At 37.6% G+C, this 26,336-nt stretch overlaps 1 protein-coding gene and 1 pseudogene across 7 annotated transcripts in view; one reads left to right on the top strand and one right to left on the bottom strand.

The window, feature by feature from the left end:
* Window positions 1-26,336, bottom strand: part of PCCA (propionyl-CoA carboxylase subunit alpha) — a 626,991-nt gene that overhangs the window by 244,731 nt on the left and 355,924 nt on the right. The window contains exon 20 of one of the 7 annotated variants that reach the window (XM_077158591.1): window positions 24,480-25,750. The exons of the other annotated variants lie outside the window; for them this stretch is intronic. Within the exon in view, the coding sequence (XP_077014706.1) occupies window positions 25,630-25,750 (121 nt within the window). The 3' untranslated portion in view covers window positions 24,480-25,629. Of the gene's footprint in view, window positions 1-24,479; window positions 25,751-26,336 lie in introns of those variants that run through there. 7 annotated transcript variants of the gene reach the window in all.
* Window positions 9,723-20,081, top strand: LOC143679655 (E3 ubiquitin-protein ligase makorin-1 pseudogene; annotated as a pseudogene).

The following is a 26,336-nucleotide window of genomic DNA, read 5'->3' as shown; positions in this document are numbered from 1 at the left end:
TTGATCATTCCATTCTACATATATCATCAGTAATTCACAATATCACCCTAAAGTTGCATATTCAGCATCATGATCATTTCTCGGAACATTTGCATCTATTCAGAAAAAGAAATAAAACGAAAACAGAAAAAAAAATTTATACATACCATACCTCTTACCTCTCCCTTTCATTGATCACCAGCATTTCAAACTAAATTTATTTTAACATTACACATAAAAATAAATTCTTGCATGAGCTACTGGTATGACTCTTGTACAAAGAGTGTACAAAGAGTATATAGTCTTGTACAAAGAATGTACAATTTGGGGTATGGGGGGAAAATGATATTCCTTGCTCTCGACTATGTTTAACAGGAAAACATCAACAGTACCACAGCAATACCAGGGGTACATAATTGGGGGAAGGACAAGGGTTAGGGGAAGGTTTGGATTTTCTGTTTGGTAAGGGTGTGTTTATTGGCTATCATTCTCTTGGGAACAATGAAATTATCTAAAACTGAGAGTGTTTATGGACTGTTGACTCTAGACATTATACAAGAGGTTCAGTAGATAGAGGTGGCTGAAAGACGCACTGACAGACTGATGATCAATGGTGTAAACACATGATCAAACACAGTGCTGTTACAAAAAGGAATGAAGTCACGCAACAATGTGAATGAACTGTGGGACATGTGGTGAAGCAAAATAAGCCAGAAACAAACGAGCAAATATTGTATGATTTCATTTAGAAAATACTTAGAAGAAAACTGGGGCTGATTGTAACCTCTTAGAGTAGTCATATTTAGTCCGGAGTGGTAATCATTATTTCTGGATTTTGAGGGGGCTGTTTTATATAGGTATAACATGCTATTTAAGGATAAGAATGAGCCGGCAGGGATGGGATTAGGGTAATTCAGAAGGAGTAAGGAGTAAGGCCCTTCCAACATAGAATGGCCATAACCCAAATAACCCTGAAGAGTGGGATAGAAAGATCAAAGGTGATGGTGGAGTTATATGGAGAAGGTAGGGTTTAACAAACGAGTATGATTGCTGAATCATTAAATTGATCTCTCTTTTATTCTCCAGTATCTTAGAGCAGCCAGAAGTAAAAACTAAAATTGTGGAATTGTAACCCATACCAAATTCTGAAATATGTTCTACAACTAAATGTTGTGCTGTGTGTTAAAATTTATTGCTTTTTTGTATGTATGTTATTTTTCACAACAAAGAAAAAAAAGTTGATTGTGATGATAAAAAAATATTTATTCCTTCTAACCTGCTATATTCTGGAGTAGCTAGCTAGAGGGAAAAATCTGAGAGGATGGTATGGTAGCCCATGACAAACTCTGAGATCTGTCCTGTAACTACTTGTTGAAGAGTGCTTTGAAAACTATTGCTTTTTTCTTTGTTTTGTATACATGTTATATCAAACAATTAAAAAGTTAAAAAAAAAAAAAAAGAATACAGGGGTAAGGAAGACACAGCTTGTATTTTAGAACTTCACATACTCTTTGAGATCAAAGGAAGAAAGTTTTACTATGTCCAGAACTTAGGTTTTTCTGTAGCACATAATCTAACTCAACTGTCTGGATAGATCATTTAAACAATCCAAACACAGGGAGCCCAGAATAAGAATGGAAGTCTTTAATTCTATATAGCGTAATATAATGCCTAGATACATCCCACAGTATATTAAGCAGATATCAAAAGTACTGGTAAAGTCCCTTGGACAGGAGAAAAAATATGGAACTATTAAATTTTACCACCGGGGAAACCCCTGATACTGTGCCAAACGTTAGGGCCACCCAAATCAATAGGACAAGCCCTTGAAATTGAGGTTTGCTCATGTATGTAGTAGAGAAGATTAGCCTACCTATAGGTATGCCTAAGAGTCTCCTCTGGAGGGCCTTTTTTGTTGTTCAGATGTGGCCTTTTCTCTGTAAGCCCAACTCTGAAAGTGAAATCAGTGCCTGCCGCCCCCCACCCTCAGCCACGTGGGACATGCCATCCAGGGATGAAAGTCTCCCTGGCAGCATGGGAGATGACCCCAGGAGTGAGCCTGGCCCTGGCACCGTAGGATTGACAATGCCGTCCTGACCAAAAGGGGGAAAAGAAGTGTAACAAATAAGATATCAGTGCCTGTGAGAGTTCAACTAGAGTCAAGAAGCTACACTGGAGGTCACTCTTTATGCACGTTTCAGTTAGACATTACTACTTATCATAACTTGCCAAACGCCAACCAAAAACATTCCTGCCAATCCTAAAGAATACCTAGGACATTATATAAGATTCTACAAAGATTCCATGCACTAGTGTAACTCTCCAAAACCTACAACCTCCAGATGGGTTCCTGGACCAGACTACTGAAATGCACTGGAGCCAACCTTTCCAGAACATCAATTACTTCCATCCCCCTATCCCATATTATTGACAGCCCCTTTCAACATGAAAAGTTGGAATGGGAATAGCCCAAATACCCCTAAAGAGTGGGAGAAAGACCTAAGGTGATCGTGGAATTATACTGAGATAGTCAGGTTTAACAAATTAGTATGAATCCTACATCATTACATCAATATTTCTTTTAGCCTCCAGTATCTTAGACCAGTTAGAAATGAAAACCTAAAACTGTGGAATTGTAACCAATACAAAACTCTGAAATCTGTTCTACAACTAATTGTTGTGATGCACTTTGAAATTTATTGCTTTTATGTACATAGGTTATTTAAAGAGGAGTAGTATAACAGAGAAGATAGGAGTTAACAAATTGAATATTTATATTCAATAAACTGAATCATTATATTTAATAATTCTATTTATAGATTCAGTTTATTGAATATTTATATTCAATAAACTGAATCATTATATTTATAATTCTATTGGTCTCCAGTATCTTGGAGCAGCTAGAAGAAAAAATGAAAAATGTAACCCATACCAAACTTTAAAATCTGTTCTATAACTACTTGTTAAAATGTAGTTGGGGGATGGGCCACGATGGCTCAACAGGCAGAGTTCTCGCCAGCCATGCCAAAGACTCGGGTTCAATTTCCAGTGCCTGCCCATGCAAAAATAAAAAATAAAAAACGTAGTTGGAAATTTATTACTTTTTTGTATATATGTTATATTTCACAATAAAAAAAAAAAGACAGCACCCCCAAGAGAGCCTCTTTTGTTGCTCAGATGTGGCCTCTCCCTCCAGCCAACATGACAAGCAGTCTCACCACCCTCCCCCTCTCTGCATGGGACCTGACTCCCAGGGGTGTGGACCTTCCAGGCAACATGGGACAGAGATCCTGGAATGAGCTGAGACTCAGCATCAAGAGACTGAGAAAAACCCTACAATGAGCTGAGAATTAACATCAAGGGATTGAGAGAACCTTCTCGACCAAAAGGGGGAAGAGGGAAATGAGACTAAGTGTCAATGGCTGAGAGATTCCAAACAGAGTCGAGAGGTTATCCTGGAGGTTATTCTTATGCATTAAATAGATATCACCTTGTTGTTCAAGATGTATGGAGAGGCTGGAGGGAACTGCCTGAAAATGTACAGCTGTGTTCCAGTAGCCATGTTTCTTGATGATGATTGAACAATGATACAGCTTTCACAATGTGACTCTGTGAATGTGAAAACCTTGTGTCTGATGCTCCTTTTATCTACCATATCAACAAAAGAGTAGAATATATGGAATAAAAATAAATAATAGGGGGAACAAATGTTAAAATAAATTTAGTTTGAAATGCTAGTGTTAAATGAAAGTGAGGGGTATGGTATGTATAACTTTTTTTCCTCTATTATCATTTTATTTCTTTTTCTGTTGTCTTTTTATTTCTTTTTCTAAATCGATGCAAATGTTCTAAGAAATGAAGAATATGCAACTATGTGATGATATTAAGAATTACTGATTATATATGTAGAATGGAATGATATCTTATTGTTTTGTTCGTTGTTAAATTTTTTTTAATTAATTAAAAAAAAAAAGACAGTCTCTTCAGCAAATGGTGCTGGAAGAACCAGATATCCATATCCACATTAATAAATCTCACAATTTATATAAAAATGAACTCAAAATGGATCAAATACCTAAATATAAGGGCAAAGACCATATAAAACTCCTAGGAGAAAATGTTGAGAAGCACAATCAAAATCTTGTGGAAGCAGTGGTTTCTTAAAACTAAAACTCAAAATACAAGCAATTAAAGAAGAAATAGATAAATGGGACTTTCTCAAAGTTGAATACTTTTGTGCTTTCAAAGGACTTTGTCATGAAAGTGCAAAGGCAGACTACTTGATGGGAGAAAATATTTGGAAACCACATATCCAATGAGGGTTTAATATCCACAATATATAAGGAAGTCCTACAACTCAACAATAAAGAAAAACAATCCAATTAAAAAATGGACAAAAGAATTGGATGGACATTTCTCCAAAGAGGGTATACAAATGATTAAAAAGCACATGAAAAGATGCTCAACTTCACTAGCTATTAGGGAAATGCAAATCAAAACCACAATGAGATATCATTTCACACCTACTAGAATAGCAACTATTAGAAAGAAAAACACAAAACTACAAGTGTTGCAGAGGATGTGGAAAAACAGGAAAACTTATTCACTACTTGTAGGAATGTAAAATGGTGCAGCAGCTGTTGAAGACACTTTGGCAGTTCCTCAGGAAAAAATACAGAAATGCCATATGAGCCAGCAATCCCACTACTAGTTCTACTTATTTTTAAATTGAATTTTATTGGAACAAATGACACCCATGTATTTGCATATCTACTTAATATGCTGCAAACTAACTGATTCAAAAGCTACATGATTCACAAACCTAAAATACTTGCCATCTTGTCTTTTAAGAAAAAGTTTGCTGACCCCTGAACTAGAAAATAATCTGAAGAAATCACACTGAATGTTGCATATAGACAAAAAAAAGATTAAAATACAAAGATCAAGAGACACAATGGATACTGTGAGCGGATCGAACTTACAATTGGAGTTCCAGAAAGAATATGAATAGAGAAGTGACAATATTGAAAGAGACAATGGCTGGAAATTTCCAGAACTTAATAGAAGACATAAATGCTAAAATTCAGGTGGCCTAACTCGACAAAGCAAGAGAGAGTTCAGAAGGAAGGATGGGAGGAAAGAAGATAGAAAGAAATGAAGGAAAGAAAGAGTAGAGTCAAAATGTAAAAGAAAAATCAAGTTAAGAAAAATCTTGAAAACAGACAATTTGAAAAAAAATAGACTGAGTAAACAGGAGAGAAATTTGACTTGTACCTCACTTCTCATTTGTAGAAATAAAAGCCAGAAGATAAAGAAATATTATCTTCAGAGGACTAAGACAAAATATTATTAACCTGGTAACTGTATACCTAGAAAAATGATCCTTTAAGAATTAGAGAAAAATAACTTTTTATTAAAAAAACTAACCTAGAATACAAAGACCCTCACTAAGCAGCTTGTAAAGAATGTAGTCTTCATAAAGAAAGAAATTTATTTCAGAAACTGAGATATAAAGAAAGAAAGTTAAAAAAAAAGGAAAACATAAGAAACAGGAAATATTTGAGATGTGTATATATATATATATCTTTTTTTCTAAATGGAAAAAGAAACAGATGCTACCAAATATACAATACTGATATCAGAAAATGGGAGAGTATACTTGCAGGAAAACACTTCTTAATTACTTATATTGCTTGGAAGAAAGACCAAATAATTAACTATGGAATTTTGAAATTACATGATGATGGAAACAATCAAGTGCCCATCAACAGATGGTGGATAAACAAAATGAAGATACATACGATGGAATATTACACAGAAGTGCGATGAAATGAGGTCCTAAAGCTTATGACAACATCAAAGAACCTGGAGGATATAATGCTGAGTAAAATAAGCCAGAAAAAGATCCTGTATGATTTAACTATTACAGCCTTGGTAAAAGTACATTCAAAGGCTTATAATATATAAAATAGGGCACCTAGAGATACACAGAAGCTAGGTATAAGTGAATGAGAGATGGGTGAACAGTTAGCTAAAGAGATTGAATCTAAAAGTAAGGGAACTGACAGAAGGGCAATTCATTAGGGGGTTTATAAGTAATACTGCTATATTGAAGGTGAACATGACTGAAAGGAGTTGCATAGAGTCATGTATACCCCCGATTAGCACTACAAATATAAATAAGTTCTTACATGAACTACTTCAAAGGTATGAATATTGTACAAACAGTCAATAATAGAGATACATAAGGGGAAAACTACTGCAAGCTATGATCTGTATTTAACAGGAAGACATCAGCATTACCACTACAATGGGTAAATAATTGGGAGTGGGGGGAAGATAAGAGTTAAAGGGAGGTTTGGATTTTCTATTTAGAGAGGCTGTGGTTATCAGTTATTTTTCTCTTTGGATCAATGAAAACTGTCTAAAATTGAGAGTGCGGATGACTGTACAACTAAGTGCCGATAATGTGAGAAATGAATTGTTGACTTTGGTCATTATACATGATGCCCAATGGATGGAGGTAGCTAAAGGATAGGTTGACTGAGAAGTAGAATGACAAACCAGTACATACATATGATCAAATATTGTGTAGCTAGAGAATGATGTTGTGAGGCTTCCAATGAGGTGAATGAACGTTGGGGACATTATGCAGTACAAAATAAGCCAAAACCAAAACAACAAATATTGTATTGTCTGCTTTAGAAAATACTTGTAAGAAATTGGTGCCTAGATTATTAGCTTTCTATAGCAGTTAAATTTAGTACAGAGCTGGAATTGTTATTTCTAGATTTTAAGAGTCTGTGCTATATTTGTGTATCCTGATATTTCCCTGGAAGTTTGGGTAATGGTATGACACCGAAGACACAGAGTAGGAGTTCTGCAGTTCTGAAGGTCAGCACTGCCACATACAACAACAGTTAAAGAAATTGAAAAAGAGATCAGGCTTCAATTAGAGATCAGAATGAAGCCAACTGGGTTGAGATTAAGGTAAATCAGATTATAGGGGTGAGGAGGACATTGTCTGTATTTTAGAACAAAGGAAGAGAAGTTCATGTTATACAAAGCTAAATTTGCTGTGGCACATCATCTAACTCAACCTGTCTGAATAGCTCATTTAAACACCCCAAACACATGAAGCCCAGAATGGGCTTATAATTCTGTAATTATAAGAATTATAAGAGGGCTTATCATTCTATATAGCTTACTGCAATACCTGGATACATCCTAGAGTATGTTGAGCAGATAATTAAAAAGTAGTAGCAAAGTCTCTTGAGGGATTGGAGAAAAAAAATACATTTCTTTGAAGCTATAGCACTGGAGAAACCCCTGATACTGTCTCAAACATTAGGGATTCCCAAGTCAACAAGCCAAGCTCTTGATCTTGCGAAGTTCATAAATGCAGCAGAGAAGCTAAACCTACCTATAGTTATACCTAAGAGTTACATACAAGAAAACATCTTTTGTTGCTCATATGTGGCCTCTCTCTGTATGCCAAACTCTGTAAGTAAAATCATTGCCCCCTCCCCTACATGGGACATGACATCCTGGGGTGAAAGCATGCCCTGGCACCAGGGGATCAACAATGCCTTCTTACCAAAAGGCTAACAAGAAATGTAACAAAATGAGATATCAGTGGCTATGAGAGTTCAAATAGAGTCCAGATGCTATACTGAAGGCTATGCAAATTTCAGACATATATTGCGAATTACCATGGTGTGACAACCCCCAACAAAAGCATTCCTGTTAACCTTGAAGAACACCTAGGGCTCTTTCTGAGATTCTACAAGTTTCACATGCTAAGATTACTTTCCAGAAATCTACAACCTCCAGATGTATTCCTAGGTCAGATAATTCCTGATATCCAGAGAGGCCAGCCTCTCCAAAAACATCAACTAGTTCAATCCCCTTAGCCCTTATTATTAACACCCCTTTCCAATATCAAAACGTTAGAATGGCTACAACCCAATGCCCCAATACCCACAGCCCGATCCCCTAGGGAGAAGTATCAAAGGAGAAGGAGGAGTTATAATGGAGAAAATAGGATTTTACAAATGAGTATGACTGCTGAATCATATCAATACTTCTTTCAGTCTCCAATGTCTTGGAGCAGCTAGAAGGAAAAAACTAAAATTATGAAAATGTAAACCATTCCAAACTCTGAAATCTGTTCTATAACCACTCATTACAATATACTTTGTAATTCACTACTTTTTATATATATGTGATACTTCACAATAAAGAAATAGTAAAAAAAGTTAAATGATGAATAATTAATTTTTTAGGGTAACCACTAAAAAGAATGACATTTTGCCTGTGATCTCCACACTGGAAGGGAAAAAATATAAAAGCAAGAAAAGCAAAAACAACAACATAATAAAACAAAAACAAACAAAAGTAGGACAAACAAAAAACACAAATTAAAGTCACAGAAAAAAATCAAAATTAGTAAAAATATTAAAATATAATGAATAAGCTCTCAAGTTAAAACATAAATAGTATCAGACTAGAGAAAATGTCCAATGATAAGCCATGTATAACAGACAAACCTAACACAGGACAAAAAAAGGTATAAAAGGAAGCATGAAAAAAGATATCCAGAATATCCATAAAGAAGTTTATACATCTATATTAAAATCAAAGAAGAGAGACTTTACAGTAAAAATTATTTCCTAAGATGTTAACTAATTACTGATAAAGAGCTTGATTTATACTGATACAACAATATAAGCATAACAATTCTAAACATGTAGGCTCAAATAACACCTTAATCAATTATACCACATAATTGATGAAGCTAAGTAGGAAAAAACTGACAAATTCATCATATAAGTTGGAAACCATAAGATAATCATCTGGGTAATAATAGACAAAGTAAATTTAAAAAGACAAGAAGTAAACACGAACAAAAACTCTACTTAATGGACATATAGAAATACCACACTCAATGACTAAAGACTAAATTCTTTTCAAGTATACATATTATTGTGACAACTGACCATATATTATACAACAAAACAAGTATTACTGATTTTCAAAGACTGTATATTATATATACCATTTTCTAATCGCAAAGCAATTAGGATACAAATCAACAAAAAACTAAATGAAAATACTCGATAAAATTTTAAGTACATCTAAAAAAACCTCAGAAGAAATCTCAATGAAAATTAGAAAATATCAAATGCAAAATAATGAAAATGAAAATGCAACAGATATAAAAGTTGTCGAATACAGTTAAAGGAGGAACTGGCAAATTTTACAACTTTAAAAGCATATATTAAAATAGAAGAAATGTTGAAAAGAAGTGAGCTAAACATCCAATTTTAAAAGACAGAAAAAGAACAACATAAAATAACTTGTCCCTCCAAAAAGGAAAAAAGAAAGGAAAAAAATTCTGATAAAGACTGAGTAAGAAAGAAGGAAATGGAAGATAAAAATAAGCAATATTAAGGAAATGAGAAGGGGACAGAACTACAAAACGGACCATGAATTTCAAAGTAACAGGAGAAAAATAGCCAGGAACTGTATGGAACAACTGTTGGGGAGCCATCAGTGACCAGACTTATGTCGTACACAAGTCTGGAATGGCTAAGATCCCACACAGAACTGTCTCCCTAGTTCCCCAAGCCTAGGAAGTTGGTATCCCTCCCCCATGGGCACAGCAGTCTGGTTCCAGAGGGGAAAGGAAACAGACTCTACTAGTAGCAAGGAAGTTAGCTCAACCAAGTTCCTACTGCAGAATGACGTAAGAAATTCACACTGCTGAAAACAGGCCCAGAACACAAATAAACCTGGAGAACTAAAAGAACCAGAGTTTTCACCCTGGCAGAGAAGACGTACGGCTGAGAGCAAAATCAAACAAACAAGAAAGAGGCTTTATGAGCTGGATAGCACAAAATACTGGAACAGGGCTAGGCCCCAAGAAAAGGAGGCACATAGAGCCTGGGGACACACAGAACCATACACCAACTTCAACACTCCAGCTGTTGGACCAAGGGAGCTGAGGTCCTCTTTTCTTCTTTTTTTTTTTTTTTAATACTTCTTAATAGCTCAATGATAGAAATGCCAGCACTCTCAAGCTTCAGCACTGCCCTAGGCAAGGACAGATAAACACATTTTCTGAGACAAGTAAATAGGTAAATAGAGACAATTTCCTAAAAAGTGTATCTTACCCCAAGAAAAGGGGTGGGACCCAGCTCAAGTGCAGCCCTCCTTCAAGGAATTCAGCCCCTAGGGGCTGGAGAACAAAAGCAACCTAAAACCGCCTCTAACTCAACTTCTGTCTTAACCACACCTCTGGCAGAGAGAGGCAGCTGAAATTAAAGGCACTGCTGGTGGGACGCTGTGGGCAGAAAAGGCATCATATGCTGGCCAGCATAGGAAAAGCTCACAGTCTAAAGACTTCATGGGAAAGTGTGACTACCTGCTGGGTCCTACCATCAGGGAAACTTCATACTGGCTGCTCTCTCCTCCTGAGATGCGCGCCTGTCTGGTCAGGGAAAATCTGACTGGCGTTGATCATGCTTGCAGAGACTTCCTCAAAAAAAGGTTCCATATATACAGAGAAAGAAGCAGAGAAAAAAGAGCTGAAAAATTCTGATCAGTTAAACAGAAGCTATGCTAGAGGTCTAGAAAAAGTTGAATTGAACACCAAAGAACAAATAGAGAACAAAGCCAACCAGTGAGAAAACCCTAGGTAGAAGAGCAAAAACAACCACCAGAATAAACTAATTAAGGAAATCAAATACTTAGATGCCAGCAAAAAATAATGAGTCACATGAGGAAAACTGAAGATATGAGCCAGTGAAAGGAACAAACCAACATTTCAAATGAAATACAGGAGTTGAAACAACTAACTAAAGATGTTCAAACAGATAGGCAAAACTACATAAAAAATCAAATTGAGTTGAGGGAAGATATGGCAAAAGAAATGAAGGATATAAAGAAGACACTGGGTGAACATAATGAAGAACTCAGAAGTTTGGAAAAATAAATCACATAATTTATGGGAATGAAAGGCACAAAAGAAAAGATGAAAAAACAATGGAGACGTACAACAGCTGATTTGAAGAGGCAGAAGAAAGAATTAGTGAGCTAGAGGACGCGACATCTAAAATTCAACACATAAAAGCACAGATACAGGAAAAAAATATAGGAGCAGGATCTCAAGGAATTGAATGACAACATCAAATGCATGAATATACATGTTATGGGTGTCCCAAATGGAGAAGAGAAAGGAAAGGGGGCAGCAAGACTTAAGCTACAGCTCCAAGGGCAGCAAACCTCAAACAGAATAGAGCCAAACAGACAGATTCCAAGACATTTACTAAATACATTGTCAGATGTCAAAGACAGAGAATTTTGAAAGCAGCAAGCGAAAAGCAATCTATCACATACAAAGGAAGCACAATAAAACAATGTGTGGATTTCTCACTAGAAACCACGGAGGCAAGGTGGCAGTGATATATTTAAAATCCTGAAAGAGAAAAACTGCCAACCAAGAATTCTATACACAGCAAAACCGTCCTTCAAAACTGAAGGGGAGTTCAAAATATTTTCAGACAGTCACTAAAAGACTTTGTGACTAGGAGATTGGCTCTACAAGAAATACTAAAGGGAGTACAACAGGCAGATAGGAAAAGACAGAAGAGAGAGGTCTGTAAAAGAGTGTAGAAATGAAGACTATCAGTAAAGGTAAAAAGGGGAAAAAAAAAGATACATAAAGTCCAAAACACAAAATGGTAGAAGAAAGTACTGCCTTTACAGTAAAAACACTAAATGTTAATGGATTAAAATCCCCAATCAAAAGACAGTACCACAGCACCACCAGGGGGGACATAATGGGGGGAGGGACAAGAGTTAAGGTGAGGATTAGATTTTCTGTTGGGTGAGGGTGTGTTTATTGGTTATCTTTCTCTTGGAAACAATGAAATTATCTAAAATTGAGAGTGTTGATGGGCTGTTGACTTTGAATATTATACATGATGCCTAATGAATGGAGGTGGCTGAAGAATACACTGATTGAGAAATAGATTTGCGAATAATTGCGTATACATATGATCAAATACTGAGCTGATGCCAAAAGGAATGAAGTTATGAGGCACGCAACACTGTGAATGAACCTGTGGGACATTTGATGAGGCAAAATAAAAGAGCAATGATTGCATGATCTCCTTTAGAAAATGCTTATAATAAAACAGGGGCCTAGACTGCAAGCTCTTGTAACAGTCACATTTAGTCCGGAGTGTTAGTTATTATTTATGGACTTTGAGAGGCTGTTATATAAACATATATAACCTGGCATTTAGAGATAAGAACGAAGGTAATCAGATTGGGATTACAGTAATTGAGCACACAGGCGTAAGGAAGGCAGGTTTATTCTGTCCAGAACCTAAATTTTCTATAACACATAATCTAACTCAACCTGTCTGGATAGATCATTTAAAGAATCCAAACACAGGGAGCCCAGAATAAGAATGAGGGCCTTTAATCCTATATAGTATAATGTAATGCTATATTAAGCAGATAATCAAAAAGTATTGGCAAAGTCCCTTGAGGGATGGGAGAAAAAACATGGAACTTATTAAACTTTACCACCTGGGAAACCCACGGTACTGAATCCAACATTAGGGACACCCAAATCAATAGGCCAAACCCTTGATCTTGAGGCTTGCTCTTGTGAAGTTTATGTATATAGCAGAGAAACTTAACCTACTTATAGGTATGCCTAAGAGTTACTTCTGGAGGATCTCTCTAAGTGATTCACTCTCTAAGCCCAACTCTGCAAGTGAAATCATTGCCCTCCCCCACTACATAAGACATGACATCCAAGGGTGAAAGTCTCCCTGGTGACTTGGGAGATGACTCCCAGGGATGAATCCAGGCCTTGGCACCATGGGATCAACCATGCCATCCTGACAAAAAGGGGGCAAAGAAGTGTAACAAATAAGGTATCAGTGACTGAGAGAGTTCAGATAGTCAAGAGGCTACGCTGGAGGTCACTCTTATGAAAGTTTCAATTAGACGTCACTATCTATCATAATTTGTGAAACCACAACCAAAACCATTCCAGCCAAGCCTAAAGAATACCTAGGGCAATATATAAGAGTCTACAAATATTTCATGCCCTAGGGTAACTTTCCAGAAACCTAAGACCTCCAGATGGGTCCCTGGACCAGATAAATCCTGAAATCTAGGGGGTCCAGCCTCTCCAGAATATCAACTAATTCCATCCCCCTCCTCTTTATTATCAACAGCCACTTCCAACATGAAAAAGTTAGAATGGACATAGCCCAAATACTCCTAAAGAGTGGAAGAAAGACCAAAGGTTTTGGTAGAGAGAAGGTAGGGTTTAACAAACAGGTATGATTGCTGAATCATTATATTCATATCTCTTTTAGTCTTCAGTGCCTTAGAGCAGCTAGAAGTAAAAACCTGAAATTGTGCAACTGTAACCCATAAAGAACTCTGAAATCTGTTCTACAACTGATTGTTGTGCTGTGCTTTCAAATTTATTGCTTTTTTGATACGTTATTTTTCACATACACACAAAAAAGTCAATTTTAATTATAAAAAAAATTCGGATTGTTGCACTGTGCTTTGAAAATTATTGCTTTTTTCTTTCTTTACTTTGTTTATATGTTACATTATACCATAAAAAAAGTGAAAAAAGTCACATAGACTAGCAAAATGGATTAAAAACACTATTAGACATTCAGTGAAAGGAGAGGTGACTTTCATTTCAGGGACACAGGGAAGATTATAGGTAAAAGGGTAGGCTGATTATCTATTAATCGCTATACTCATTAAAATAGTACTAATGTTAACAACTAAACCCAGTCACTCTTGGCATCTCTATTCATGTAACAACCTGTTATTTTATGGAGTTCTACATGGGGTGCATATGAAGTACAATTCTGAAAGTATTCATTTGTCTTCCACCTCCCTGAACATCTATCAAAATCCTACACATCTATCCAATAACTCCATTTCTAAGATTCTATCCTAAAAAAATAACTCTAGAGGAAAATTATTTCTGTACAAAGATGTTCACTGCAGCATTACATATAAAAATAGCAAAATCTTCAAAACTTAAATGTCCCAAAATAAGAACTGGGTACTTGTTGGACAAACATGAAATAATTTACAGTTATGTTTATAAAGAATAAAATAGTAGGCGGTGTGATGGTGCTCAGTGCCAGAATTCTTGCCTGCCATGCCAGAGACCCAAGTTCGCTTCTTGGATCTGCCTATGCAAAAAAATAAAATAAAATAAGATAGCAACGTGGAAAAAAAAACCCCATAAATGATTAGGTAAAAAAAAAAAAAACAGGCTACGTAAAACTATATAACTGCATGATTATAACTATTAAAAAGATCTATGCACAGAATAAAGACTGAAATAAATCACACAAAAAAACCAACATCAGGTAGTAGGATTATTGCCATTTTATTCTTTCTATAATTCCGTATTTTGTAATCTTTCTTGGAAAAAAATGTGTATTACTTCTTTTAATATTTTTCTGATATCAACAGTATATAGTCTTCCCAGAAAATATGAAAAACAAAAGAAAAAGTTACCCATTATCCCATCACTCAGAAACTTGACATGTATCCTTTATAGTCTTTTTGCTATTACATGTATGGTATGCATATTTCTTCTGAACTTCTTTGCTTCTACTGTAACCTCTTTGCTCATAATATAGTGTGATAATTTTTCTATATTGACCAATATCGTGTGGTAATAAGCAACAACCTATTTTTGATATTTATATTGTTCTATTTATTATTATTATTATGTTGTTTATCATTATAAGTAACCACAACAGTGAGAGGCCAAAAACTGTACTCCCAAGGTTCATATCCCAGATCTGTCATTTACTAGTTGTAAATTTGCATAAGTTACATATTCACTCTATGCCTTAAAAAATGTGTAAAATTTCTTGGACATATAGCAGTTCTTAATATGTTACTCATGTTACCATCTTAATCCAGGGATCACTGTTTGGCATTACTGCTAGTGGGAAAGGATTTAAAGATGGAAAGAAGGTAGGGGAAGGAAAACAGAGAAGGGATTGGATAGAAGGGAAAGAAATGATGGGAGGGAGGAAAGGGCAGAGAAAAGGAGGAAGGAAAGAACTAAAAAAAAAGCAAAATTTTTTTAATACCCAAAAATGGATAAAACGTTACCCATCTTTCTAGGCCCTTCTAAAACCACCACCTCTCTTGAGGACTTCATCTTTATCAACTATGTTAGTTTGCAAGCTGCTGGAATGTGATATACCAGAACTGGAAGAGGTTTCATAAAGGAAATTTAATAAATTACATGTTTACAGTCATAAGCGTATGGTAATGTTCAAACTAAGGCATCCAGGGGAAAAAATACCTTAACTTGAGGCAGATGCATCTGGAACACCTCTGTAAGCTGGGAAGGCACACTGGTCCCTTGCTAATCCCATGCTCTGGGCTCCTTGCTTTCAGCCTCTGTTCATGTGGGCATTCCTCACTTTGTCTCTTTGAGGCTGGCTTTCATATCTTGGCCTCCCTTGGCGGTCTCCAGGTTCTGATTTGCTTAATGTCTCATGGCAATGTCTGCTGGGATCGAAGCATCTCCAAACATCCACGTCTCTGTTCTTCACATGAATGCATTTGTGTCATCTCTGCTGTGAAGTTGCTGTTGGCTCTGAGGCTTGTCATATCTAACACTCTGTCATTTCTGAGGTTTCTCCAAAATGCTTTCTCTTTTAAAGGATTCCAGTAAACTAATCAAGACATACCTGGAATAGGTGGAGTCACAACTGGGTGTGTCACATCTCCATAGAGATAATCTAATTAAAAGATTCTAACCTATATTACTGAATCAGGATTAAAAGAAACAGCTGCCTTCACAAGATGGAATCAGGACTAAAACATGGCTTTTCTGGAGTACATAATATTTTCGGCACACCAACCAAATGTGTTATTCCCATACTCTAAAATACACAGGACAGTATTTATTCTCTCTTATAAAATTTGTTATTTCTATCTTTTAGTATATTTATATGTGTAATAATTACCCATCACAATATAAACAACTTAAAGATAGGGATTGTGTCTTATCTTCATATCCTTCTAGCAAATCAGCAGAATGCTTTGAGCTTGGTAGGCACTTAATATTTCTGGAACTGCAGGGACTCCGAATTCAAAATCAAATTACCAATCAGTTACTTAAATGAGAAGTATTCTAGAATTTTCTCAATTCAGAAAAGACACCTACCAAAGCAATTTTGAGAATGCAGACACAAAGTTTAACGAACAGAGCAAAGTTTCCTCAGCATTAGTGAATTCTCTGGGTTTAGTGAGAAATTTACCTTGCAGTGATCTTTGGTTTAAAACAGTAACAACAATAACAAAACTACTCTGGTTTGAAAAAAGAAAAAGAGGCTTAAATAGCCAAGTGGGTTCAGCAATTAACTATATCAGGTGGGTTTAAACAAGAGACCATCTTAATGATGGTGGCAAAGGAATGCCTATATGATTATATCAGGAACCATCAATTTTTTTAATTAGGCTGGATTGTAGGATATATGAATAAAACTGTTTAAAAATGAACAGAGAGATACAAGTGCTTAGGAAAATGTAGAGAAAGAGATGTACAATTTCATTGCTAGCTGGGAAGCAGGGTAGTGCAGCTCTCTGGAGGCAGTGAACCCTAAGTTACACCATGAACTATAGTTAATAGTATAACAGCCACAACATCAGGGGTGGTAGCAGGGTAGTTGGCAGCAGCCTCCCCAATCCTTATCCCCACAATCATCTATCTCCCTCTCCCTGAGGGCAGGAGGAGGAGAAGGTAGCAACAACGGCAGTGGCAGCAACTGGACTAAATGGGTCATGTGCAGGTATCTTATGCATGGGCCTTGTAAGGACAGTGTACTATCTATGGTTGTCTAGAGAAACAGAACTTGCAGATTTCTGTAAATACAACATTTATAAGTGTCTCAAGTAACCGTGGGAATGTAGAGTCCAAGTTGTGTAGGGCAGGCCACCAGCTCCAATGAAGGTCCTCAACAAACTCTCAAGAGAGGCTGGTTGGGCAACCATGGGGTTGCAAGGGTCCAAGATCTGCAGGCCAGGCTGCAAACCGGCAGCTGTTGTAGTTAGCTAGTTGCTGGAATGCAACACACCAGAGACCGATTGGCTTTTAATAAAAGGAGATTTATTTCTTTAGTTCTTCAGAGGAAAGGAAGCTAACTTTCAACTGAGGTTCTTTCTTACATGGGAAGGCACAGGGTGATCTCAGCTGGCCTTCTGTCCAGGCCTCTAGGTTCCAACAACTTTCTCCGGGGTGATTTCTTTCTGTAACTGTAAAGGCCTGGGCTGAGCTGCAAGTGCTAAGATGAGGTACGCTGAGCTGCTTGGGCCATGCTATGTTACGCTCTCTCATTTAAGCACCAGCCAATTAAGTCAAACATCATTCATTGCAGCAGGCATGCCTCCTAGCCGACTGCAGATGTAATCAGCAATAGATGAGGTTCACATACCATTGGCTCATGTCCACAGAAACAAAACTAGGCACCTTCACCTGGCCAAGTTGACAACTGAATCTAATTACCACATGTCCACCCCTTGTCCACTTGGCAACTACATGCATCACCTCAAACAATATTAAGGGGCAAAACATTGTCTTTTAGTTGTGGACCTATGAATCGCAAAGCAAGTTATCTGGTGCCAACATGCAAAGGAGGATATTCACAGGATATAGGTTTTCATTTCCATAGAGAGAAATTGGAAGGAACACAGATGTAAAACCTGTAGAGCAAACGCCATTGGATTTCAATGTCTGAAAGTCATTCACCCTTTGGCTTTAGAAAGTGGCAGTCCCACCCTTTCCAAGGGCCTATGCAGTGGCCCGCCTCTTTCCCAATCAACCTTGGGGAACATTGAACAGATCACCTTCTCCTTGGCTCTGCCCTCTCCAAGCATCGGGGCCACACCTGGGGTCTCTGCCATTTCTGGGGCACACCCTCAACCCCTTCATTTGGTGGCAGCCAGGCTCTCCTTAGTCCCCAAGGAGCATGCTATACCTTCTCAAAGGCCTGAGGCAGCATAACTCTTCCACTGCAACGAGATGGAAGACTCATCCTCTGGCCTCAGGGCAAACTCACCCTCTCCATATAAATGGGTGGGTCCGCTCTCCTGGCTGACATTTCTTGACTTCAGACCCAAACTTCTATGGTTCTCACTGGGCAAACTCCAATTTGTCTCTTTTGTGTCCCCCTTTTCCAGACTGACAGTGGCTCTGTTTACACCAAAAGTCTCTTCAAGCACTCCAGGACTTCTCCATCATTCTCTTCTCAGTTCCTCCAAAATCTTCCCCTTAGCCATCCAAAAAACCATTCCAACATATCTAGTATTTGTAGTACCCCACTCTCCGGTACCAAATTTTGTTCTAGCATGCTGCCTGCTGGAAAGCAACACACCAGAGACCGATTGGCTTTTAATAAAAGGGGATTTATTTCATTAGTTCTTCAGAGGAAAGGCAGCTAACTTTCAATTGAGGTTCTTTCTAATGTGGGAAGGCACAGGATGATCTCTGTTGGCCTTCTCTCCAGGCCTCTGGGTTCCAAACAACTTTCTCTGGGGTGATTTCTTTCTGCATATCTAAAGGCCTGGGCTGAGCTGCAAGTGCTGAGATGAGGTATGCTGAGCTTCTTGGGCTGTGGTATGTTAAGCTCTCTCATTTAAGCATGAGCCAATTAAGTCAAACATCATTCATTGCAGCAGGCATGCCTCCTAGCCGACTGCAGATGTAATCAGCAACAGATGAGGTTCACACATCATTGGCTCATTCACAGCAACAGAACTAGGCACCGTCACCTGGCCAAGTGGGCAACTGAATCTAACTACCACAGCAGCTCTGATGAAGGTCCTCAATAAACTCTTGGGAGAGGCTGGCTGGGTAACTATGGGGATACAAGGGTCCAAGATCTGTAGGGCAGGCCGCAAGCTAGCAGATCTGATGACTTCCTCAATGAACTCTTGAGAGGCTGGCTGGGCAACCATGGAGATGTAAGAGTCCAAGATCCATAGGGCAGGCCACAAGCTGGCAGCTCCAATGAACGTCCTCAACAAACTCTCGAGAGAGGCTGGCTGGCGGAAGCAGAGTGACAGTCTCTTCTGAATCCTCCTTAAGAGCCTTCTGATGATTAGATTAAGCATCATTCATTGCAGAAGACACTCTCCTTAGCTGATTGCAAAATGCAAATGCAATCAGCTGTGGATGCAGCCAAGATGATGATGATTTAAGTCCATGAAACGTCCTCATAGCAACAGACAGGCTAGCACTTCACCAACCAGACAACCAGACACCAACACCTGGCCAAGGTGCACATTAACCTGACCATGACACAGTGATAACTATTGCTACTCACATGACCTCTCTGACAGGCCACATAGTATAGTGTGTAAGTATTTTCAGCGAGGGTACTATATTTACAGAGACCTCTACAGAGATGAACAAAGCAAGCCACTGAAACACAAAGTAACTGCTGCAGATTTAACTGCAAAATCATCCCTTGCTGCTTTTTCAAGTCTTTCATCAGTAGACTACTTGTTGAAATGAATGCAGGTGAAGCTGAGTCAAGAAATTCAAACTTTGCAAGTATAGGAGCAGGCACAGAAGACTGGCTTGAACGACAATGAGTTTATTTCACACAAGCATACTGTGGCCATACTGCCCTTTCCTGTACTGGAGCATCCACATAGGGCTCAAGAAAAAGCAAACTGCTGTGCAAACAAAGAAGCAGCTTTGTCCTTATGCTACAGTGGGACAGTGCTGATATGGGGAGAATGATGTGTCCCCCCATGGAGATTCATGTGATATGTGTGGGCTGCAAGTCCTATGTCCAATGGATGCTGTCCAGAGATCACAACATATAAAATCCTGTATTGAGACCCATGAGGACAGGAAGCTCTTACTTGCTCTACAGCGCAGTAAGAGCATGGTTTGTGAGATTTGCAAGGAGGTGGTGTATCGGAAAGTCAACCCCAGTGAGCACTGTTATGGAATTCTCTCCAACTGCAACCACATCTCCTGTCTCAAGTGTATTCCCAAGTGAAGGAGTGATGAGTAAGATCATAAAGTCAGACTCTTCAACAATCTTTCTTTGGGCTTTCTGTTTTGGGGAGGAATTTAGTATCTTGTGCCAACTTTCAACCAGATGAGCTACTCTTAAATGTATGCATTTTAATCCTGAAACTGAAGTATTCTAAATGGTAGGATTACTTCTTTGTATTTTAGCTAGCTTCTATGTCAGTTGGTATATCCACTTTTATTTGAATGAGAAATCCTATGTATCAGTTAATAGAAGGGTCATTTTTTTCCTGAGGAGATTATGTTTAATGGGTCAGCCAGTTTAGACTAGTTAACAAACTTACCTAGCCCAGAATGTATGTTTCCTGATACTTTATATTTTCCACTTTCTTATTTGATCCATTAAGTTAGTGAATGATCATCCTTTAAAGATTGTTCTCACAACTGAACCAAACTAAATAATCCAGACAGAGCAAAGTTACAACAAATAAATTTATTTGAATGAAATAAAAAACTACAGAGTTAAGATATGTGTAGTTCTACATGTTTATTAAAAAATAAACAAGTGTGGAAAAGGGGAAGTGAATAGAGGCAGAGATGAAACAAGAATGGCATATTTTTTTATGGTTGTTGAAGCTGGGTGCTGGGAAATTCATTATACTAGTTCATTTACTTTGCAAATGTTTTAAATTCTCTGTAACAAATTAAAAAAAAGTTTCCAAAGACTACTTAGTGAACAGAAGAGATATTTAAAACATAATATTAAGTTTTTCTAAAGAAATAAAAACTTTATTTCCACTATGACTTTAATTATGTAAAGTACATAATGCATACATATGTATATAATCATACATATACATACTTGGAACAATGGAAATGTTTTCATAATGGATGTTGGTGAAGACAGCACAATATTGTGAGCACTTACATATATGAAGATGGTTAAAGGGAAAATATTAAGTTGTATATATGGAAATAAAATAAAAATTTTTTAAAAATCCCTGAAACTACACTACTCCAACAGTGAATTATAAGTTACACCATGGACTATAGTTCATTGTACAATTATAAAAACATGCTTTCATCAATTGTAACAAATGTTCAACACCAACGTGTTATTAATACGTTGGCATATTTTTTTATGGTTGTTGAAGCTGGGTGCTGGGAAATTCATTATACTAGTTCATTTACTTTGCAAATGTTTTAAATTCTCTGTAACAAATTAAAAAAAAAGTTTCCAAAGACTACTTAGTGAACAGAAGAGATATTAACACCAAAGGTGTTAATAATAGGTTGGTATCTGGAACTCTTGTATGTTATGCATGATTTTCTACAGGCCCACAACTTCTCTAAGAAGAAAAAAAAGTAGCTATTGAAGAGCTATAGGATACGGGTTAATGTGAATTCCAGAATTCTTATTCACAGTAAATCCATATTGTGAGAATAACTTGCCTAATATTTTAAAGACCAAAACAGTTCATCACTGGCTACACTCAAAGTCCAAATAGCGTCTGTTCTAGTTTCCTAGCTGCCGGAATGCAAAATACCAGAAACGCAATGGCTTTTTAAAAGGGGAATTTAAGAAGTTGCTAGTTTACAGTTCTAAGGCCGAGAAAATGTCCCAATCAAAACAAGTACATAGAAATGTCCAATCAAAGTCATCCATTCAGGGAAAGATACCATGGTTCAAGAAGGCTGATGAAGTTCAGGGTTTCTCTCACAAGTGAGAAGGCATCTGGCAAATACAGTCACAGTTTCTCTCTCATCTGGAAAGGCACATGGTAAACACATTGAGGGTTCCTCTCTCATCTGGAAGGGTACATGGTGGACACGGCATCATATGCTAGCTTCTTCTCCCTGGGAGGCATTAAGCTCCCTGGGAGGCATTTTCCCACTTCATCTCAAAGGTCGCTGGCTCGTGGACTCTACTTCATGGTGCTGCAGCATTCTCTGCTCTCTCTGAATCTCCTTCATTCTCCAAAATGTTTCCTCTTTTATAGGACTTCAGAAACTAATCAAGACTCACCCAAATGGGTGGAGACATGCCTCTACCTAATCCAGCTTAACAACCGCTCTTGATTAAATCATACTTCCAGGGAGATTATCTAATTACAGATTCAAACATACAGTATTGAATAGGGATTATTCTGCCTTTACGAAATGGGATTTAGATTAAAACATGGCTTTTCTAGGGGACATACATCCTTTCAAATCAGCACAGCATCTGAAGATAACAAAATCAGGAAATACTGCATTCACCATAAAAATGTTAAAAGTTATGAAATTTAGGTTTTAAAACAAAAGCTCAGATATCTTCTGCACACATATAACTCTAGAACAGCACTATTCAACAGAACGTGATGAAAATAGAACTATGGTAATAGAATTGTTTTCTGATTGATACAATAACCACTAATCACATGTTGTTATTGAGCACTTGAAATGAGGCTAGTGAGACTGAGAAACTGTTTAATTAAAGGTAATTAGCCAAATGTGGCTACTTAATACCATACTGGATTGTGCAGCTTTAGTGGGGGAAACCCAGATTCATGGTTCTCCGAACCAAAATTTATGCTTTATAATGTACCACTTTGAAGGTATTATGTACCTCAGAAAAGTTATGTTTTAATCCCGATTCAATCAGAAACTTTTTATTAGATTATCTCCATGGAGACATGGTATGCCCAATTGTAGGTGTGACTCTTTGATTAGATGGGATGTGACATCCCCATTCCAGATGGGTCTCGAATAGTTTACTGGAATTCTTTAACAGAGGAAGTATTTGGGAGAGACTCAGAAATGACAGAGCCAACAGAAACTTCAGAGAAAGCTGACACGGGGAAGACGCCTGGACAACAGGGACACAGATGTGTGGAGGTGCTTGGAGCTCAGCAGATATCACCATGAGATGTTAAGTAAGCTAAAACCTGGACAGAGCCAACGGAAGCGAAGAAACAAAATTTAGACCCAGAGAAGCAAAGTGAGGGAACTGCATATGAACAGAGGCTGAAAGCAACAGAGCCCAGAACTAGCAGATGCCAGTCATGTGACTTCCCAGCAGACAGAGCTGTTCCAGACCCACTGACTTTCCCTGAATTACTGAAGCTTTTACTGGATTCCTTAGTTTGGACATTTCCATAGGCTTAGAACTGTAAACTTGTAACTTATTAAATTCCATTTATAAAATTCATTCCATTTCTGGTATATTGTATTCTGACAGCTTACAAACTAAAACATATGTCCTTTCATCTCTTGCTAGATATCTACCCAATCATAACTTTCAAAAAATGACTACATATAAAGTCCCAAGTACCAGTTACTCCAACAGAGATTTTCTGAGTAAACAATATTAGCGATTAATATACAGCCTATGATGGTGATTAAATATACAAATATAAATACATTTTTGCATGAGGGGAAGAAATGAATGTCAACATTGCAAAGTGTTAAAAATGGATGGTATATAGAACAAAGTACAATCAATGCAAGTTAGGGTCTATAGCCAACAGTAACATTGTAATATGCTTTCACTGAATGTAACAAATGCATTATGCTAAAAATAAATGTCAACAGGCAGGGGTGGGGGTATGGACTCTTTGCAGAAAAAAAGGAAATGCCGTCATATAGATTATGGTGGTGAAGGCATGGCTATTTACTTAGGTTGGGTTGTATGACATGTGAATAAAACTGTTTAAAAATGAACAGAGAGAAACAAGTGTTAGAGAAAATGCAGTGAAACAGATGTACCTATTCACTGTCGGTAGGGAAACTGAGAGGTGCAGCCCCTTGGAGGGCAGTGTGGTGGTTCCACAGGAGGCTAGGGGTGGGAATGCCATTATATACCTGGGGAAACTGAGTGTGTGGACAAAAAGAATGGATATTTGTACACTGGTGTTCATGGCTGGAGTGTTTGTGATTTACAATTCACAATGGATGGAGGTAGCCTAAGGGTACAATGAGGGAAGTGAGGGAAGGAAGGGGGAACTGTGGTGTATACATACAGTAGACTTCTGAGCAGCAACAACAAGGAAGGAAGTTATGAGGCATGCAACTAGGTGAATGAACCTTATAGACTGTGTTGAATGAAATGTCAGAAACAAAAAGACAAATATTACCATGCCTTACTCATATGGACTCAAGAACTTGGTGAACTGAAGTTGAGAACATGGGTTATCAGGTTGGAGCCTATTGTAAAGGGTCCTAGCTTATAAGCTCTTCCAGCAGTCACATATATTCAGGAGTCGTAACTATTATTTCTAAATTCTGAGATATTGAGTTGTTTGTATATATATAACCTGTTCGTTCAAGAAACTTCAGGTATTACATGGTTCATATAATACCTGAGAGTTATATGACTGAGAGTTAGAGCTCTGAAGCTATGAAAGTCAGCATTGCCCATACAGGAACTGTTAAAAAGGACTTCAACTACAAATATGAATGATGCTGATCTAAATAGGACTAAGGAAGATCAGAATACAGTGTAAAGGATGATATCACCCATATTTAAAAACTTCAACTTCTGTGTGAGACCAAAGGGAGAGATAATTATTTGATGCAACATTTATATTTTGGGTAGCACATAACCTAATTTAACTTGTATGGTCAGTTTAGCTGAACACCATAAGTACATGGAATCTTGAATGGGGCGTGAGATCTGGTTGGTTTATCCAGGTTTGTATGACAACCTGATACATCTCAGAATAATTTGGGCAATGAATAAAAAAGCATTAGCAAAGTCACCTTGGGGGACTGGGGAGAAAGGAGGAAATATTCAACTTCCCCATTTGGAGAATTTCTGATTTTTCTCAAGCAGTGGGGTCAACTAAATCAACAAGCTGAACCACTGATCTTGGGATTTGCCCCTATGAAACTTAGTCCTCAAAGGACAGGTTAAGTCTACTTATAATTATGCCTAAGAGTCACTTCCTGGCGAACCTTTTTTGTTGTTTACATGTGGCCTCTCTCTCTAAATCAACTCAGCAGGTGAACTCACTGCCCTCCCCACTATGTGCAACATGATTCCCAGCGGTGTAATTTTCTTCTGGCAATGTGGGACATAACTCCCAGGATGAGCTGTGACCCAGAATCATGGTTTTGAGAAAGCATTCTTGACCAAAAGAGGAAAGAGAGAAATAAGACAAAATAAAGTTTCAGAGGCTGAGAAATTTCAAACAGAATCGAGAGGTTATCCTGGAGGTTATTCTTATGCATTATATAGATATCCACTTTTAGCTTATGATAGATTGGAATGGCTGGACCAAGTACCTGAAACTGTTGAGCTGTGTTTCAAGCTCTAATTCTTGAAGATGACTGTATAGTGTATAACAGTATTTACAATGTGACTGTGTGACTGGGAAAACCTTGTGTCTGATGCTCCTTTATGCAGGGTATGGAGAGGTGCATAAAAAAATATGGATAACAAATAAATAAATAATGGGGGGGATAAGGGATAAAATAAACTGGGTAGATTGAAATATGACTGGACAATGAGAGGGGAAAGGGGTATGGGTTGTGTATTAGTTAGGGTACCCTAGAGAAATAGAATCAACAGGAAACACTCGCAAATAAAAAATTTATATATAAAAGTGTCTTACGTAACCATGGAAATGCAGAGTCCAAAATCCACAGGGCAGGCTGTTAAGACGATGATAACACTGGAGGGTATGGATGAACTCCACAGGAGAGGCTTGCTGGCTGAAGCAGGAAGATAGCCTATCTCTTCTGAATCTTCCTTAAAAGGCTTCCAGTGTATTATATTAAGCATCACTCATTGCAAAAGACATGCCCCTTGGCTGATTACAAAGGGATTCAGCTGTGGATGCAGCTGACATGATCATGATTTAATTCTATGAAATGTACTCATCGCAACAGACATGCCAGCACTTGCCCAACCAAATAGGTACCACCACTTGGCCAAGTTGACACATGAACCTGACCATGACAGTCCACCCCTTGTCAACTTGGCAGCTGTACATATCGCTTAAACCACACCTAATTGCTAAATGAAAAACAATAACTGTGCATTTTTTTCTTTCGCCTAACAATACTCAACTGTCCTGCATATAACTGGAAACACATTAAATCTCTTCAGGACAGGGTGCAAATACTTGGATAATATTCATTCTTAAACTGGATATTTTACAATTTAAATAGTATAACATGAACAAAACAGCATCATAGTCCTCATTTCTATAACTGATCACGTGGTTGTGATCATAACCCATTCCATGTTTCCTTTACCCTCAGCAAGCACTTCAGCTGGCCGTGGTTCTTTGCCAGG

Source organism: Tamandua tetradactyla, chromosome 4 (genome assembly GCF_023851605.1).
Source record: "Tamandua tetradactyla isolate mTamTet1 chromosome 4, mTamTet1.pri, whole genome shotgun sequence".
Taxonomy (NCBI): domain Eukaryota; kingdom Metazoa; phylum Chordata; class Mammalia; order Pilosa; family Myrmecophagidae; genus Tamandua; species Tamandua tetradactyla.
The sequence above is the reverse complement of the archived record's forward strand: the minus strand, read 5'-3'. Positions and strand labels throughout refer to the sequence as shown.